A 17753-nucleotide genomic window follows, 5' to 3' on the forward strand; every position below is an offset into this window, starting at 1 on the left:
CCCCCCCACCCCCCGGTCGCCTATCCTCGAATTCGTGAGCTTCCAAAGCTCACCTCTAGTTCGGTTACGTCGTGCTAGAGCCTAGCACTCTACTAGCTAGTCGACGAATGCGCTTTGCCCGGGCTTTTTACCCAAATTCGACCTACGACTCGCTGCGACTGGTCTTAATGCAATTGTGAGAGCTTAGGTGGGCCATCTTCAACCGCCGTCTTGTCTCCGCATCGCATTCTCCCCGCTACAAAGCCGCCGTGACGCGACTGAGAAAGCAGAAGTCATTCAGGTACCAACAGCCCAAAGTCATCTTCGTTTCTGGTGCCAAAAAAACCAGCCCTGCATTTTTTTTGCTGTGACCAGAGGAGAACAAGGCGAGAGTTCAAGCTTCAAGACTCAGGTTGTAACTTTGACGACACCCTCGCGAATCCCCTCGCAGCATGTCAGACTGCGCCGTGCCCTCCGCCGTCGCCCCTCCAAGACCTCATCCCACCCGAAGCTCTTCGAGCTGAAGGTTGGAGCTCACCAAGCTTCACGACGGACGCCTGGTTCCATACGCACGACAACAGCGAAACAGCGAACCTTTCCTCTATCCCCACAAACTTTTGTACTTTGCGATAGCCTGCGGTCAGGCTCGTTTTTCGAGTGATGGATGTCGACAACGAATATTCAGACGCTGGTAGTCAACGGCAACCCAGTGCTGAACACACGCCGCAAGGAGCTACTGCGCAGGTTGGGGGAGCTTCCTCACAGGGGAATCCTACCCCCACCTCAGTTCAGTCCTCCAATACGCCCTCGACTGCATCAGGTCCTGCAACGGGCAACGTCTCCCATACACAAAACTCGAAACGTCGCCGAGGGCTGGGTGTTGTGACGCCCAATGCCTGCACAGAATGCCGCAAGAAGCGCGCAAAGGTATGTAGCAGATCAGCTTACTTTCCCGGAATCCCTGGTTGCGTCGTCGGCTCTTGTTCTTCACTTTCCTTGTACGTCATAGCATGTCCCACCACAACAGTTTATTTAGCTTGTGATGGACTTCCACAATTGGCTGCAGTGCTCGCCTCGTTCCGTATCGATTATCCCGTAAACTCTTGCTAACAATCAATGTTATAGTGCGATGGCAAAAAACCGTGCGGACGATGTAGAGCACAGAAAGATGCCGAATGTGTATACGAGATTCCCGTGCGCCAGTCGAAGGAGAACCTCCGAACCGAAATCGAAACTCTCCGACAGAAGCAGCGTTCAAGTGACCAAGTCTTCGCTGCTCTTGTCCGACCAGAACTATGGGAAGAGGTTCTAACCCGCCTACGGGGCGGCCAACCCATCGAAACCATTTCAGAGTGGCTCGCAAGCGCACCACGCCCTGGGGAGCGCTCGATACCTTCGTTTCCCTCCCGTTCCGAGGCACCTACCATGGGTCCTAACCCGGGGTTCCCAGGAGGTGGACTAGGTACATTGGCAGCCATGAGTCTTGGTGCAAACCATCAACAGTCGCAGCAGTCTTCCATGCGGCCCGAGATGGGTCAGCACAGTCCCTGGCAATCTACCTTCAGCCAAACCGAGTCAACAAGGAGCAACTCACATCCCGATGCCATGAACTGGCAGACAGATATGCGAGGACCGCCACAAAATCGGGATGGGCCATGGTCCGAAGGGATGAATCCTGATCAGATCTCGGACGGTCTTCCACGATATCGTGGAGTTGAACAGATCCTGTCACCATTGAATGAACCGGGGCTGCGAACACCGACTTCAACTTGGACCGTTATTACCGGCGATAGCGTTCTTGTTCAACATCTCCTGGCGTTGTATTTCTGTTGGGAGTATCCGACATTTGCGTCCCTGAGCAAAGAACACTTTCTTCAGGATTTCCAAAAGGGGCGGAATCGATACTGCTCACCGATACTAGTGAATGCCCTTCTTGCATTAGGGTGCCGCTTTTCGACACAGCCTATGTCTCGAGCCAATCCCAACGACCCTTATACTTCTGGTGACCACTTCTTCAAGGAGTCATTGAGACTATTTGCCCAGGAAACGGATCACCATTCCCTTACAACTATCCAAGCTTTGGGGATAATGTCAATCCGAGAGGCTAGTTGCGGGCGGGATTCGGAGAGTTGGTATTACGCAGGGCAGAGTATTCGACTCGCCATTGAGATGGGACTCCACCGAATAATGGACGAGGGAGATGAAGATGAACTCGCTGTGCAGTCAGCAACCTTCTGGGGTGCTTTTGCGCTTGACCAGTGAGTGTCCCCTTTCATCGTGAGATTTCTCTCTAACAGGTACTACAGTGCATGGTCCCTCGCCACAGGCTCATTGCCGCAATGCTCCTGCTTCCCTCACTTACCACCAAAGCCTGCGATAATAGGAGACGTCGAAGCGTCTCTGTGGGTGCCTTATACTGACGACGGTGAATTTCTTTTGGTATTATTCTATGACTATCGCTGACTGTGACAGGCGCTCCTTTGCAACGCTCATGCCAACAACCGTCTAACGTGCGTTCTGTGTATAAATGTTTCTGCGAACTCAGCGAGCTCGTACACCAATCTCTGTACATTCTTCATTCCCCTGGCAAACCCCTCACAGCAAGAGAACTTTTGAACATGTACACACAGTACCTCAATTGGTATGATCGCATACCTGAGGTCCTTCGACTGGGGCACAATTTCACCCCAGCTGTGCTGTTCGCTCAGTAAGTCTCAGGTCCAACACGTTTGTTTCACCACGGCCGCTAACTTGAGCAGCATGTACTATCATTTCGCGATCCTGCTCTTATTCCGGCCTCTCATCAAGCTCCGAATCATTGGATCCAAGGTCTCGCCTCGCGACGTCTGCTCACAGGCGGCCGACGCCATTCAAGGCCTTCTAAGATCTTACTCTTCACTCTATACCTTGCGACGAACGCCCTCGTTCGTACCGTATTTTGTTCTCACATCAGCCATTATGCACCTAGCGATTGGCGCAACGACTGTCGGCTCGGATATGACTGAGGCGGATATGGAGAAAGCGGTCAAGGTGGATCCACGTGTAGCCGACTCCATCACTCAAGGCATTTCAGATCTCACCGAGATGGCTCCTTGCCACCAATTCGCTGAGCAGGCTCTCAACATACTACGTTATTTGGCCACAAAGTGGGACATTGATGTTGAGAACAACGCCGACAAGCTCACGGCGGAAGAGTACGATCGTTTGGTCTTGCCGCAAACGGGGAGTCTCAACTTCTTCTCGCCCAACCTGAGGGAGGGAGACATTACGTGCCAATGGGGCGCAGGACCATTCATGGGAGAACAATCACCTTCGGTCCAGAAGACAGGAGATAGTATGGAAAACCCCCTCTTCTGGCCTTTTCCAATGCAAGGACGGCCGATTCTCCCTGATGGTGTTGAGTTGGAACATGCAGGTTTTGCGATCATATAGAAGAAGGTTTTGGTGGCCTTTCAGTTGTGCATCCTGCTTATATATATCGAGTCCGTACACGACGACAGATATCCCGGGGTGTTGGTCGGTGTTCTTACCAGGCGAAATGGTGTCAAAGGGGAAAGGAATGCGGCGGGCATTTTCCGGCGAAAGGGGGCTTTGGTCTGTAGAGTCATCATCGCGGGTTCCAAAAGCGATTTGTCATGGGGTGTACCAACACTTGTGTAAGAGAAAAGAGTGATTGCAAGATATCATGGGTCTTGGTTGATGTGTTACTTTTGGTGGGAGGGTTTGATACACGGGATACCGTGGAGAAGAATAAAATCGCCAATTCTGTCCATGCATCCGTTTGTTCTTTGAGGCTTGCATGTGTTGTTTGACGTGCAGGTCAATGAAAGTGTCAGCGTTTGCTGCCCGTAGTCTGATGCTCAAACAGCAATTGCTGAGTACTGTTTGTCCATGCGTGATTGTAATTGCGCAAACCCTCGTCGCAGCAAGCAGTTTCTTTACAAGTCACTCAAATGATGCGGCGACAACGAAATGCACAACAAGTCATAGCCCATGTCGTTCCATCATGACACATCGCCCGTTGAGCTCTGATTAACTGTTGTCAAATCTTGTCCATCTCATGTAGAACGACACGCGTGTGTTACATTAACCCGTCCCTGATAGCCTTGGTGAGGTGCGGCCCTGACTGCGATGCAAGATCCCGCATACCCCCTGAAGACATGCCAGGCCCATGATTCAAACATGCAAATTGCCATGACTCCGATGCAAAACGCCCATTCTTTCATCCTTCACTGGCGCGCTGAGGGGGGACGTGCAGCGGACATGACGATTGCTGAGTGTAGCCATATGCAGGCTCCCGAGATCAAGCACCAGGGATGTACTCTTCATTTTCTCAAAGTTTCCTCCTCCTCCTCTTCGATTTATTTCTTTTCACTTCTCTAAATAGATACGACGCTTTATCTTAGGTTCTAAGAGCTGGTTTTGGAAGACGATTTCTGATTTATGACGAGCGACGAATTTACCCCTTTTCTGCGAGGCTACGAGACGAGGCATTGCCCACGAGCGACAGCGACAAGGAACAGCTTGCAATTGAAGCTGCGAGACTGACTTACAATCCTCAAACTTGGACGGTTTGTGTCTTTTGGCAAGCGCGGAAAAGGTAGACTCCTGGAACCTGTCAGTCGAGCGCCAACGTGCTAACCACGACGGTTGAGCGCAGGACACTCATACTCTACGAGAACACCAGCGATCAGTCGCTCAATCAACAAAGAGACCTCAGTAAATTGATCCTTACGGTCGTCCATTACAATCTTCCCCTGCGCTGTTCTCAGCCGTCGTGTGCCCTGCTGTCCACTCCTCCTGGAGTGTCGCATACTTCCGTCGACAACGAACGTTTGTCCAGCACTGGATTGAAACATCACAACGCGGTTCAGTAACAGAAGTCGCTCTTCAAAGTCAGAATCATCTTTTAAAATAATCAACTGTGCCCAATCTGTCAAAGAGGAAACCCCGTACCCGAAGACTCGCCCCAAGCCCAGCACGACACTCTCTACACTCATCAGTTATACTCCAACCATCGAAACAACCAGTACAAAATCCACGCCAGCTTAATCTCAGCATCAAATACATCCTCCGAGTCAGAACACAATTTATGATTGGATGCCCTAAGGCCATTTACTCGCTACTGTACTGGAACCCCTTCTGAAGCAATTGGAGCCAGGGGACGTGCAACGACTTCCCGCTAAGAGGGATATCCATCCAACATCTGAGTGGCACCTGGCGGGCAGCTGGCATCAACATTTCATCCTCAACTTTTCATTGGACTCAAAACTTGAGCTGAGTCCTCGGTCATACCTGCAGCTTGCGCCCGTTACCCACCTTCTTCCTTCTCTCATATCTCCTCGTACTTCTTTCTTCTCTCTCTACTCTCCTTCTCATTCTTCAGAGTTGCTGGGCAACAAACGGTTCAAGAAATTCCACTCTCCCACTCTTCTTCTTCTACTACTACTACTACTACTACTCGGAGTCTTCAGTCTCTCTGCTCTTCTCTTCTTTAGCCGTGCTCATCCTTTCCGTCGCCAACCATTCTCATCAGAACACACATCTCTTCTATCACCAAGCCCTCAGAGCTTCTTGATAACATACCAACCCTTTGCGCCACATTTCGTCTGTCATCTCTTTGACACTGTCCATATTCTCCCTTACAACGCCAGTTGTGGGTGCTTCCCCTCTCATCGAGTTCATCGAGCAAGATCATCTTCATCTTGCAAGATGGGCGATCAAACCCAACAGGTGAGTACAACAGCTATACCTCTTCTCCCCATATACTAATGCTTCCAAGATCCCGCGAGACCAAACTCCTGTGGAGATCATTACTCAGCATGTCAAGCACAAGAACAGTCTGCCAAAGACGGGCAGCGTCCCTTGGCACTTGGCTCCAGAGTTCCCGCACTCAAGCGAGCTGATGTCCATCGATGCTGCTCCATTGCCTCATCCCCCAACCATCAAAGATCTATCTGAACGTGATGCCAAGAATGCCTACCTTGAGTTCCAGTACATCACGAATCGTTTTGAGGGCACTGAGCTTCTTCGGCAAGCTGTCAACTGCTTCAGGAACAAGCCTAGAATGATGGAGGGAGACAGAGATAACTTTTACATCTATACACAAGTCAGTCAATTTCTCTCCCTCCTCAAGTCCTCTACTAACAGCTGCAAGGTACACGTCCAAGGCTACTTGTTTGCTAGATCTGGAGCAGCTTGCCGCATTGCCTTCTCAACAGAGCGCTCACCCACCAAAGTTGAGTGGAAACAGTCGAACCGGCTTACTGCTGGTACCCTTATTGCGCTGTCTCCCAAAGATGACAACTTCAACACCCAATGCTATGTTGCAGTTGTTGCCGCACGATACATTGTGGGTGGCCTTGAACCTGATCCTGCCAATGACGAAGGTGAAGACACTCCGCCCCGGATCGAGATCTTTTGGTCCGACTGCAACAATGCCGTGTTCGATCCTTCTGATGAGATGGTGATGCTTGAAGCCAAAGGAGGTTATTTTGAGACTGTTCGTCATGCCATGGTTGGGCTACAACATGCCGCAAAGTTTGAGTAGGTCTATCCCGTTGCATACTCAATACTCAAACTAACATTCCTCAGTTCCAAGTTTGACAAATACATCATTCATGAGTCCAACACCGAACACACGACCCACTATCTTGCAGACACTCCAGGGCAGACTCCTCGTATTCCTGACAGAGCTGACCACCTTGATCCTTCTCAAAGGGAAGCTTTGGAACGCATGACACACAAAGAGCTGGCGGTTATCCAAGGTCCTCCTGGCACTGGCAAGACTTTCACATCCGTTGTAGCCATTGAAAGCTATATCCAGACTCTCAAGTCTCGACAAAAAGGAGATACCCCACCCGTCATAGTTGCTGCTCAAACCAACCACGCTCTCGATCAGCTTCTAGACCGACTCTCGGTTTTTGAGGCCGTCATTGTTCGTCTCGGTGGGCGCACAGAAGACGAGGCGATAGAAGAGCGTACTTTGTACAATCTCAAAGCCAAATTAAAAACACAAAGTGGTGGCATCGCTGCTGAGGGAGCTCGAAGAAAGGTTCTCCGCACAATTGAGGAGTTGTTGTCGGAATGCTTCCCTGCATTTCTGATTCCAGCTGAAGAGTTTCTTCGAGAAGGACTCCTCTCGGATGCTCAGTACAAGTCGTTGGATGATGAAGAGTGGGAGTCTGCTACTCTGGTCAATCGTGATGACGGAACTGAGATTGAGTGTCGCGTTGGGCACTGGCTCCAGGTCATCGAAGACGACACCACTGTTGACATACGCCCTCCCCAGAATCAGGCTGAAAATCCTGAAAAGGATGATGCTGTTGATGAAACCCAGCAGGAGAATCAGAGGGAGAGACTCAAGGGTGCTTTCTTTCCCATGAAGTTCAATGTCACTGGTGCCCTTCCGAGCGCACTCTCCAAACAAGCCACCTGGATCCATCGAGCCCGCAGGCTGTTGAAACAACATCAAGATCTCTATAACATCAAGCCAGGCGATCGCGGCATGGTCTATCGCCTCCTACGAGAAGAACTTATCCGCGCACGAGCTCAAAAGTTCCCTCAGCTTCTCAAAGAGTACCAGGAAGCCTGTGATGATATCAAAGTCAGCCGATGGGAGTCCGATGTCAGACTCATCACAGGTGAGCGCATTGAGATCGTGGGTTGTACAACCACCGGACTGTCCAAGTATCGTGGTATGATCGCTGCATTGAAGCCCCGCATATTGATGATCGAGGAAGCGGCCGAAACTCGAGAAGCCAACATTAGTTCCGCTCTCTATCCCAGCCTGGACCAGGTAGTGCTCGTCGGAGATCACCAGCAACTGGTCCCATCTGTAGATGTGCGAGAACTGGGCCGTGATCCCTATAACATGCATGTGTCTTTGTTTGAGCGCCTGGTCAAGCTCAAGTTGCCATATAGCATGCTCCGAGTCCAGCGTCGTATGGTCCCTGCAATTCGCGAAGTGGTCAACGCGTTCTATCCCAAGCTCACAGATCATTGTTCCGTATACGACCCAGACAACCGGCCTCCTGTACCGGGCATGGGCGGGAAGAGCCTTTGGTGGTTTGATCACGAGGGACAAGAGAGGCAGAATGCCAACGACTTTTCATTTTCGAACCCAGATGAGGCTGACATGATAGTGGGCTTCGTGCGATATCTTGTCCAGAACGGCGTTGACCCGGAACGCATCACTGTTTTGACGTTCTACAAGGGGCAGGTTGCTCTCATCACGGAGAAGCTTCGTCGCGACCTATACCTCGAACTCAAGAATCCTTTGAAGAAGTGGTCGGTAAGAACTGTCGATGGCTTCCAGGGCGAAGAGAACGATGTCATTTTGCTATCACTAGTTCGAACTCTTGGCCCGGGCTTCATTGGGAACGCGAATCGGACAAACGTAGGTACCAGCCGAGCGAGATGCGGACTGTATGTCTTCGGCAACTCCCAAACACTGGTGAGAGATGAGACTTCAGAGGCATACAGTACATGGAGAAAGGTCATTGATGTGTTTGAACGCCGTCAGAGTATCGACAACTACCTGCCGGTCACTTGCCGTAACCACGGAACAAGAACAAACATCAAGAATGCCAGTGGCTGGAAGTACATCCCTGGAGGCGGTTGCGATAAAAGTTGCGAGTCTACGTGTGCAAAGGGCCATCCATGCAAGCTCACTTGCCACAAGTTCGACCACAGCGAGGTCAAATGCTTGGAGAAGTGCGAAGAGGTCTTGAAGTGTGGCCACAGCTGCGAGTCGCTTTGTTGGCAGCCTTGCAAGTGCCCCTCACGATGCGATGAGCCTCCAAAGACGAAGTTGCCCCTCAGGACTTCTCCGTTACGTGCTCGAGCTCCCAAAAGGCCCAACCATCACCATCGCCCTCAGTCACGAAGCGATAGAACAATTTCGGGAGGATCCAGACCTCGAACGTCTCCAACTCGCCGGTCCGATCCCTTTGGAGCTCCAAGTTCCCAGGTACCAACTTCAACTCCCATGGCACAAACTCGAAAACATTGCTTAGAGCCAACCAGTGAACAAATAATGGAGGGGGGCTATTACGCGGAAACGTTCCAGCAGGTCCGCCAAACTGCGGACAATGCCATAACGACAAATAGAGACTTTGAGAGTTTCGTGGATGCCTCCAAGGAAGCTTCTCGCCGCGAGAACTGGAGCCCAGACAAATTGGCCAAGAAGGATAAACAGCTCGCAGAGGACGCGAAGGCCAAAAGGCGTCAGAAGAGCCCAGAGTTAATACACATCAGTGAGACCTGGCACCGAACGACAACATCGGACAGCCTTCATCGGCGACGCGAAGAGAAAGTTGAAAAAAGCTGGTCAATTAAGGTCTCAACTTGCAAAGAAGCTGAACCCAGCCGGGAGAAGCCTGCTACATCGGGCACCGGTATTGGAGGATCGTCAATGGAGGATGACAAGGAAGATGGCGAGGATGAGGGCGAGGACGAGGACGAGGACTTGATCAACTTCGATTGAAGTGCCGTCGGGGAGCAAGAAAACATCGGAACTTGTCATAGGGTGTCAAAATAAACTTAGCAAAAGGTGTCATAATAGTTTACGATAGCAACTGTAGGTTATGTAGTCATTGGTGTAGAAATTGTATGAGTGTTGTATCAAACCCTGACCCCTGCTGATTGAGTGATCCGAGAAGTGGAAGAACTGAGGAATAAGAATGGAATTTTGTCTAATTGCTATAGAGGCAGGAAAATCTGACTATAAATTAAGCTCGCCATGACCAACTCCAGCATATATAAAACACGACGACCGAATCCCAAAGTTGGAGAGTCAGTTCGAGTTGAGACAACCCCAAGCTATCCATTGGTAGCATTAATCTCATAACCGATGAGGACTTCTGTACTCGTACCCTCCCAGCCTCTTGTGCCTGCAGCGCTCAGCATGTAACGGCTTGTCGGGTCTATGTAGAGACTGGAGATGACGCCTGCACGGGGAGGACCGGGGATGATGAGGAAGGGAACGCTAGAGTGCTTCATGGGCGATTCACGAAGATCGTACAGACGCATGATATCGTGGGAGGCACTGGACACTCACTGTTAGTATGGACAGACTGATAAGAGGGGAGGGGGAGGGGAGGGGGAGTCTACCAGACGAGATGACGGCCGTTTATCATGGGTCTCACGGCACTGACTGCTCCGCTGCCCCCGGGAAACTTGAGCGTCCTGTGGGGTTCCCAGTTCCTCTTCGCCTTGTGAATATTATACTCCTCCACGGTCCCGTTGCGACGGCCCGCGTAAATGTTGTTGCCGTTGGGACTCCAGCAGGCGCCCATGCACCACGGGGGAACACCATTCCTTGTGCCGATGCGCGCTACGGGGTCTTGTTGGCGTCGATCCCAGATCCTTAATGTTCCGTCCATCGCAGCGGAGAGGAACGTTGTATTGGATGTTTGTGTTGGATCATGATTGGTGGGAGTATGTGATGTGAGGAGTAACGAAGGCGATGCTGGCTCAGACTTGGGGAGTGCGTCTTGCGATGGTTCTGTACCTTGCGTTGGAGCCGGTACGAGATCGACGTCCATAGCGTCGCTTGTATCCAGCGATGGCTCAGGCGGAGGCGGTTCAACGACCGGTTCGGGTTCCGGAACAGGTTCAGACTCTGGTTCTGGATCTTTTCCTGCGTCGAGAGCGGCCATGTCTGCTGAATGGTCCATAGCGCTATCATGACCATGGCCGGGCATCACGGCAGTGAATTCATCGTCGTCGTTGCCAAAGGGTTGATCTTCCTTTGTCTCGCCGAATAAACTCCCCGCATCGCTTCCTCCAAAGAGACTGTCGTGCGCGGGTGAGGCTGCACCGTCGCCATCGCCGTTGCTGGGGTTGGCGTTAAACTCGGCGGTCATATCGTCGACTCCATCGTTGGTGAGTGGATCTGTAAAGTTCCCATTCGCTATAGGCGCTGCGTTATTTGTAGTCATTGTTGTAGGAGGCGGTGGCTCATCGTCGTCTTCTGGGATAGGAGCACCGCTTGCGGGACGGAGTTCAAGAGCTGAGATCTGACCTGCGTTGCCATCGAAGCTTCTGATGGTTTGACCGGTGTTGAGATCCCAATCAAAGATATTCTTGTCCCATCCACCGCTAAGAACGCTCCTTTCGTCCTGCGCCATCGTCAAGACAGACACAGCGTTTGTGTGCTGCTGTAGACAATGGATTCTCTTGCCCTCGTCATGTCTGACACTCTGGAGATTGATGCCCCCTGACTCCAGACCAGATAGTAACCAAAGAGCCTGCGATTGCACAGCAAGAGAGTAAACGGGCGAGAGAATATGCTCCTGGTCTCCCCGTCCCGGAGGCGGCGGCTCCTCATTCTCCCAGTACGACATGAGTATGCCAGCCTTGGTAACGCTATCCACAAACGGGTGCCTCTGCGCAACCGTCAAAGCCAGCTTGCCGTTGATGGTGTTGGGCCCGTCATATTTACGAATATACCCGTCCGAACCTCCCGTGATCCAGTACCTCAGATCGGGTGTGATAGCCATGGCATTGACACTCGTCGATTGCGGCGCCGCCATGGTAGGTACGATATCGTAGGACGCTGCGCCGATATACTCGGGTGACGGCTGGGGCCACCGCTTGTCGAGACTTGGGGCGGGTGTAGCTGATTTCCGGGGTTGGGATTGCGACTCGTCGGGTTCGGATTTTATCTGGGTGTTCGGTTGATCGTTTGAGTCTGTCGCAGGCGGTTGAGACTCTTCGCCTTCGCCGTCTACATCAGCGTCTGCGTCTGCATTGTCATCGTCGTCTTCGTCGTCGTTGTTATCATCGTCATCGCCTTCTGCATCTTGATCCTGATCGCCATTGTCGTCAGCGTCCTCCATTGCCTCGTCGACGTCGTTGCGGTCGTTGTCATTGTCATTATCATTGTCGTTGTCATTGTCCGAGTCAGCTGAACTGGCGGACAGGCGATCATCGTCCAGGGTGTTCATTATGGGTGCTGGGGAGGTTAGCTGGGTGTAGTTGGGAGGATTGATCAAGGGAGACATGGGGACAACTCCGGCGCAACTGATTCAGAGGCGTAGTGAGTGATTACCTGTATAATATATCCACCTAGCAAAAGTCTAAAGCATCAATTCATGGAGCAGTCTTTTGAACAAAGGATCCAATTGCGAATCGCATTCGAAAGTGTCTGAAGGCGTGCGCAGAATCGCCAGGTCGTCTTTGAAGCTTGGTAAGCAGTCGCGAGAGACCAGAGAAGAAGCTCAGGGTATTTGAAGCCAAGATGTCATAGGTATAGAGGGCAAGGGTAGGATGTGGTGTCAGTCGTTGCAAACTGCGGGGCCGTGATGTATAAAGGTCCAAGTTTAATAAGTTTGGAAGCTCCCTTCGCGCGTCGCGTTTAATTGGAGTTGGAGATGGAGATGGAGATGGCCCGATGTGTCTTAGTGATATGCGGTACAATGTGGAGCCGAGGCAAGGGGGCCAGGGGCAAGTTCAGGGTCTTGAGGTGTTGGTGTAAGTCGGCCTTTACTACGGAGTATGTAATATCTCTTTCTATTTATTGCTCAATCACTTCAGCAAATGATATATTCCTATCAATTGAAATGATTGTCTACAACCTCCTATGAAAATAGAGAACCATGAGCATTGAGGTCGAGTCTATCAGCCTGATGCATCAATCACCGTCAGCTGAGGCCACCCACTTACAATCACTACAATCACTACAATCACATCACTCAGCATCAAATCAGTATCAGATAAATATTACAGACAAAGGGAATTTATTATTGTACTTACCACTCAAGGGTCAGTCTAGGTCTCTCACAAAGGCGTAGCTATCAATACTTACTTACCATCTCTCTCTCTCTCTCTCGCTATCTCTGACTTACACCAATGACTTAGCCAAACTCCAATCTCACCTCTCACTCACTCATCTTCTCTCAGCTACTCACTTCCTCCCCGAATATCGTCTACTCCCACCACTCTTCGATTCTCTCCACGAAGACCCCCGACTATTCCGCACAACAACCTCCGTAAGGCTATCATCCGGCACAACCGTCTCTCCACTCCCCGGCCAAACCGTCGGAGCATTACTGCCCCCAAACACCGAAGGCTCCGGCTCCGGCCCGTCCTTGACGCAGTCCCTCCAAGACTGAATTCTAGTCTTTGTGCTCTCGGGGACATGCTGAAGTGATGAGGGCCAGTCATCTTGAGGAACGGGGGGTGCTTCACGAGGGTTCAGGAAGAACTGCGATGAGCGTACGGACTGAACGTCTGTGTCGCGATGGCTTGAATCACCGTGTCCAAAGGTCTCAACTGCGAGAAAGTCCTCTCCGTCGCCGAGACGATGACGGTGGACTATAATCTCACCTGGACTCCTCTGATCCCGCCGAGGAATATTCGCAAACAGCGCATCATTATCAGCATCATAACTCACCCGATGTCTAAGCCTCTGCTCCTCCGCCATCTCAGCCTCAACCCTCCCCAGAATCCGATTCAGCCCCGAATCTCTATGAACAGGCGCCGGCTCGCGCGTGAACGCCGACCCCTCAGAGTGCGACCACTTGGAACAGATCCTCTGCACCGGCTCCGCACTCACAAGCGGCTTCTGCTCATCGTCAGAATGGTCCTCACCGCAGTCACTGCAGTCGCACTCATCTTGTGGCTCAGGAGGGACGTCAGCGTATTGACGCCATTGACGAGCTGTGAGGCTAAGATCTTTTGGGGCGTTTGCGAGACGAGCTTCGCGGGTTGCTGATGTACTGCGTGGGTGACGACGGCAGCGGGAGCTGCGAGTGCGATTGAGAGAGGGACCCATTGTCCATTGACCTAGGGCATCTAGGAAGCCGACTTTGCGGGTTGAGCGCTTGCTGTGTCTGGACATGATGGGTGAAGGGCCCTGGTGTTTTGTTGTGTTGGTTTGTTAGTGAAGACGAAGACTATCTGAGGTACGATATCTATTACTGTGATAATTCTCAAAGCTGCTGACGGTGATGGGAGAAGATGACATGCCGTGAGGTAAGATCATCTTGGTTATATAGCTACTCATGAAAAGTCGATATTCAGGAACAATAATGGACTTTGATGGTGTACATGAGACTGTCACCACTGTCTTCACCCATGTACACCACCAAGTGAATAAACAAAGGCGCACAGCCACGAGGTGTGAACAAACAAGCCCACTATCTTCACCTGCGCATCTTGCATGCTCTGTTCCGGCGGCCAAAGAGTTCATATAATGACTTCATCATTCACTTGTACGCCGTAGAAGAGTCTTGCCAAGCGAAGACTATTCGACTCCCCGCCAACTCAGCCATCTATCTCATCATGGTCGGACTGTAGCTTCAAGATCAAAGTAAAAACTCAATGTGTATTACAGCTCAACGCATCGTAACTCGTGACTATATCTACATGCACCTAAATAGATCCAAGACATACATCTCCCTAGCCAAAGCCCTACCTGCACAAGGTACAGTACATGCCAGCCCAGTTGTCTCAGACACCGCCTCATTTCCCCTACATTCCTCAAATCAATCCCATATATTTCAGCCTCTGACGCACTCATTCATTCAAATCCGTCCCTTCCGGGTTCTCTATTCCTTTCTTGCTTGCTTCTCTCTCTTCCTATCATATCCTATCTTACAGCATATGGCTCTTCAGCGTCGCTGTAAATGCGCACCAATCTCAATGCCAGTACACACTTCCTCACTCACTAACCACCGGTTTTTGTCCCTATTCAATCCACCAACCCAAGTTACTCCCATATATTCTCATCCATCAATGACATAAAAGGAAACAAAGGACGACAGGACAGCTGCATCACCCAACTCCACCTTTTTGATCCAGGACCAGGACATGATAAGCCCAATACATTTCTTTCAGCCTGCCGTGACAAGATAAAAAAACAATCCAGATGCCCTCACCTGTCGTCTCGATGAAGGGGTATTATCATTATCTACTAAGGAAAAACAAAAAAGGAAAATGCTTGCAGGAACACCAAGAGGTCCGCAAGGGTTGTTGTTGATTCGATTCAAGGAAAACGTGGGGGAACCCAAAACTGGGCTAGCAAATCAGATGGCTCAGTTATGTCCAAAAGTCAAAGAGTGTGTTGTGTGTGGCTAGCTTAAGCTCATGAGGTAACGCGAGGGTCATTGAAATATTGCACCATTCCCCAGCCACTTGTGGCACCGTCATGCTGCTGGCCGGGCTGCTCGACAACAGAGCCTGTGAGACTCTCCCAGTCGTCAAACAAAACAGGCGGTGCTGCTGGCGAGTACTCAAAGTCCATCATTGACTCACCAGCGTCGTGGCCCTGTGAGTGAGGGGGTGGTGGCAGCTCACGCTTCTCGAGCGGAGAAGGCGCTGGTGGCGGCATCAACGGCGATGTTGAAGGTCCCATCGGTGAGTGGGACGAAGAGTCTGGTGACGGTCTTGAGGGTGAGGGGAATTGCTGGGAAGGCACCATTATCGTGTTTCGGAACGGCGTGTTGAATTGGGTCTGCTGAGGGTCAGGTGAAGGCATCAGAGACTGATGACCTGCGTGGCCCTGGGTAGGCAGCGGCATAAACGACATTCGTGGGTCGTGTGTAAAGCCCTGGGGTCCAAGACTGGCGTGTGAGTATTGAGGAGAGGGAATTGGTGCCGAGGTAAGAACGATATCGGCTAGGTTGTACGCAGCGCTGACAATATACTGAGCTTCACCTTCATCTCCAGAGAAGAACTCAAGCAGGTCCTGGAGTTGGCCGGGGTTCTCATTCTCGAGGAAACCTTGGGCACGGCCAGTCTTGCTTGGGTGCCAACTGAACTGGGGTCGTCGGCCGTTATACTCGGCCTGCTTGCTCACAACCAATGCATCCCAAGCCTCGTGGATCAGAGGCTGATGGAGGAGACCATACACAACACGGGAATGCATCCAGTCACCCTTTGTCATACCCGACTCGAAGTGTCGAGCAACGTGTTCGACGTGGCGCTCTCGGGCAGGGTGAAGGGCAGAGCAGAAGCCGCAAGCCCAGTACTTGCGCTTTCGGAGGAACTTGACCACCTTTTCGGCATGAGGGCAAGTTTTGCACCCGTGGCACTGCTTGTGATGCTGATTGAACGAGTTGGAGCCCCAGAAGCTGCGGTTACATCCAGGCTCGGGACAAGGATACTTGCGCCAGCGCTCGTGAAACTCATCCTCGTGGCGCTTCCAGTCGTACTTGCGCTTGAAGCTGGTCTCACACGAGGTGCACCAATAAATGTTGGTCTTTCCAGCTGTGCCGACCGGGGCACTCATGGGACCGAGTCCGTTCAAGGAGCTGGAAGGGGGAATAGGGAGCGGCGCCTGAGATCGGTTGCAAGTAGAGGCGGACTGCCAAGACATCGAAGACTGTCCCGAGTTTGTCGACCAGATGGAAGCATGTCCAGAAGAACCGGAGCTCGTCGACGAAACGGAGATGCGAGGGCGATGGCTAAACGCAGCTTGAGGGGGAAGAAACATGGCTGAGTTGGGAACTTTATTAGCATCAATGTTAGCAAGTTTCCCGGGGCTAAGGCTTCGTTGTTGGGCAAGCTTCACGTACAGTTCATGTCCTCGGAGGTGATTTCATGCTTAATCTCGGCCAAGGGGGTCGTGGAGGTGGATGAAACGCTATTGGGGGTCGTCGTCACTGTCTGGATACTGGGGCCATTGGAGGCAACAGGAGGCGGAGGAGGGCATCGCATGGGTGGTGGCGGAGCAAGCGAAGCAGTAGGGGCCGTTTGACTCGGGTTGGGAGGTTGCTGGCTAAAGGGAGTCTGCTGAGGTTGAGAAGGAATCGTAGGCATGGCTTGCATGGCTGTCATCGCGCTGAGGTTCAAGTTGAGGCCATGGCCGCCATCGACCAGCTGGTGGAGAAGCTCCTTGGACATGCCTGAGTCAATCAGGACCTGGAGGTTCTTACGGGCCTCGGCGAGAACATCCTGAGGGTTCGCGTCGTGAGACTGCTGAGGCGAAGGACTCGGTTGCTGCGACATGTTGTGCTGTTGGAAATCGAAATGCTGTTGAGGGCTGCTGGTCTGACTTGAGTGTCGCTGATTCTGGTTCTGTCTTGGGTCCATGGGCTCCGCTCACATGGAGGGAAATTCGGAAATTCGAGGTGAATCAAGATGAGCAATGCGATGATATTCGAGTTTCGTCAGCTGGTTTTAAACTTTGTGTTGGATATAACGCGGTTGTTGAAGCGAATGTGGTTGAAGTCGATGGATGATGAGCTGATGGATAATACGGGGTAAGGTAGCGAATGAGTTGGTTCCGTCAGATTTCGGGAACGATTGAACAACGAAGGACAAAAGCGAGAGTTTAAGGTCCCAAGACCTTTGAGCGAGAGTGGATATGAAGCAAAAGAAACAAGAGAGAAACGAAAGAAAAAAAGGTTGGTGACGGTTAGCTTGGAGTTGTGAAGAGACGACGACGGGAGAGGATGGAAGATGATGGGGGATGGAGAGGGTAGTGTAGGAGTAGGCGCAGGCCGCGGCGACAGCGACAGCGACAACGACAAGCGTTGGTTGGTACAGGCTTGCTCAGTCAGGTACTTTACAGGGAGTGCCTCTCTCTCGTAGGAGTGGGAGAGTGGGAGTGAGGAAGAAGCTAGACTAGGGGTGCTGGTGCTGGAGTCTTCCTAGACACTGGGTCCTGGTCGTTCGGTACAAGCACAGTATCCGCCGTAGATTGAGAGATCAGTGGCTGATGGGGGGAGAGAAGACGGAACGATGCTTGCTTGCTGATGGGGCAGAGAGAGATCAGAAAGGGAAAGGGGCGTGTAGTGTAGCCAGGATATTTCTCCGACTAATTA

The 17753-nt window shown here is 51.6% G+C and overlaps 5 protein-coding genes across 5 annotated transcripts; 2 read left to right on the forward strand and 3 right to left on the reverse strand.

Annotated features, from left to right (window-relative positions):
• Positions 1-639: 639 nt before the first annotated feature.
• FMAN_08591 (uncharacterized protein) lies at positions 640-3411 on the forward strand (the record flags this gene model as incomplete). The annotated part of the gene is made up of 5 exons (XM_041835091.1): positions 640-906; positions 1105-2237; positions 2286-2404; positions 2452-2686; positions 2739-3411. The coding sequence occupies 5 exons, from the start codon at positions 640-642 to the stop codon at positions 3409-3411; spliced, it is 2427 nt and encodes an 808-aa protein (XP_041685289.1).
• Positions 3412-5691: 2280 nt separating this feature from the next.
• On the forward strand, positions 5692-9466 carry FMAN_16163 (uncharacterized protein; the record flags this gene model as incomplete). Its single annotated transcript, XM_041835092.1, has 3 exons — positions 5692-5712; positions 5762-6525; positions 6574-9466. 3 exons carry the CDS (start codon positions 5692-5694, stop codon positions 9464-9466), a joined length of 3678 nt encoding a protein of 1225 aa, XP_041685290.1.
• Positions 9467-9801: 335 nt separating this feature from the next.
• Positions 9802-11930, reverse strand: FMAN_08590 (uncharacterized protein; the record flags this gene model as incomplete). The annotated part of the gene is made up of 2 exons (XM_041835093.1): positions 9802-10027; positions 10093-11930. The coding sequence occupies 2 exons, from the start codon at positions 11928-11930 to the stop codon at positions 9802-9804; spliced, it is 2064 nt and encodes a 687-aa protein (XP_041685291.1).
• Positions 11931-12889: 959 nt separating this feature from the next.
• Positions 12890-13825, reverse strand: FMAN_08589 (uncharacterized protein; the record flags this gene model as incomplete). The annotated part of the gene is made up of 1 exon (XM_041835094.1): positions 12890-13825. One exon carries the CDS (start codon positions 13823-13825, stop codon positions 12890-12892), a length of 936 nt encoding a protein of 311 aa, XP_041685292.1.
• Positions 13826-15070: 1245 nt separating this feature from the next.
• On the reverse strand, positions 15071-16935 carry FMAN_08588 (uncharacterized protein; the record flags this gene model as incomplete). Its single annotated transcript, XM_041835095.1, has 2 exons — positions 15071-16434; positions 16503-16935. The coding sequence occupies 2 exons, from the start codon at positions 16933-16935 to the stop codon at positions 15071-15073; spliced, it is 1797 nt and encodes a 598-aa protein (XP_041685293.1).
• Positions 16936-17753: the final 818 nt, after the last annotated feature.

This window comes from Fusarium mangiferae (genome assembly GCF_900044065.1).
Source record: "Fusarium mangiferae strain MRC7560 genome assembly, contig: FMAN_scaffold009, whole genome shotgun sequence".
Lineage (NCBI taxonomy): Eukaryota > Fungi > Ascomycota > Sordariomycetes > Hypocreales > Nectriaceae > Fusarium > Fusarium mangiferae.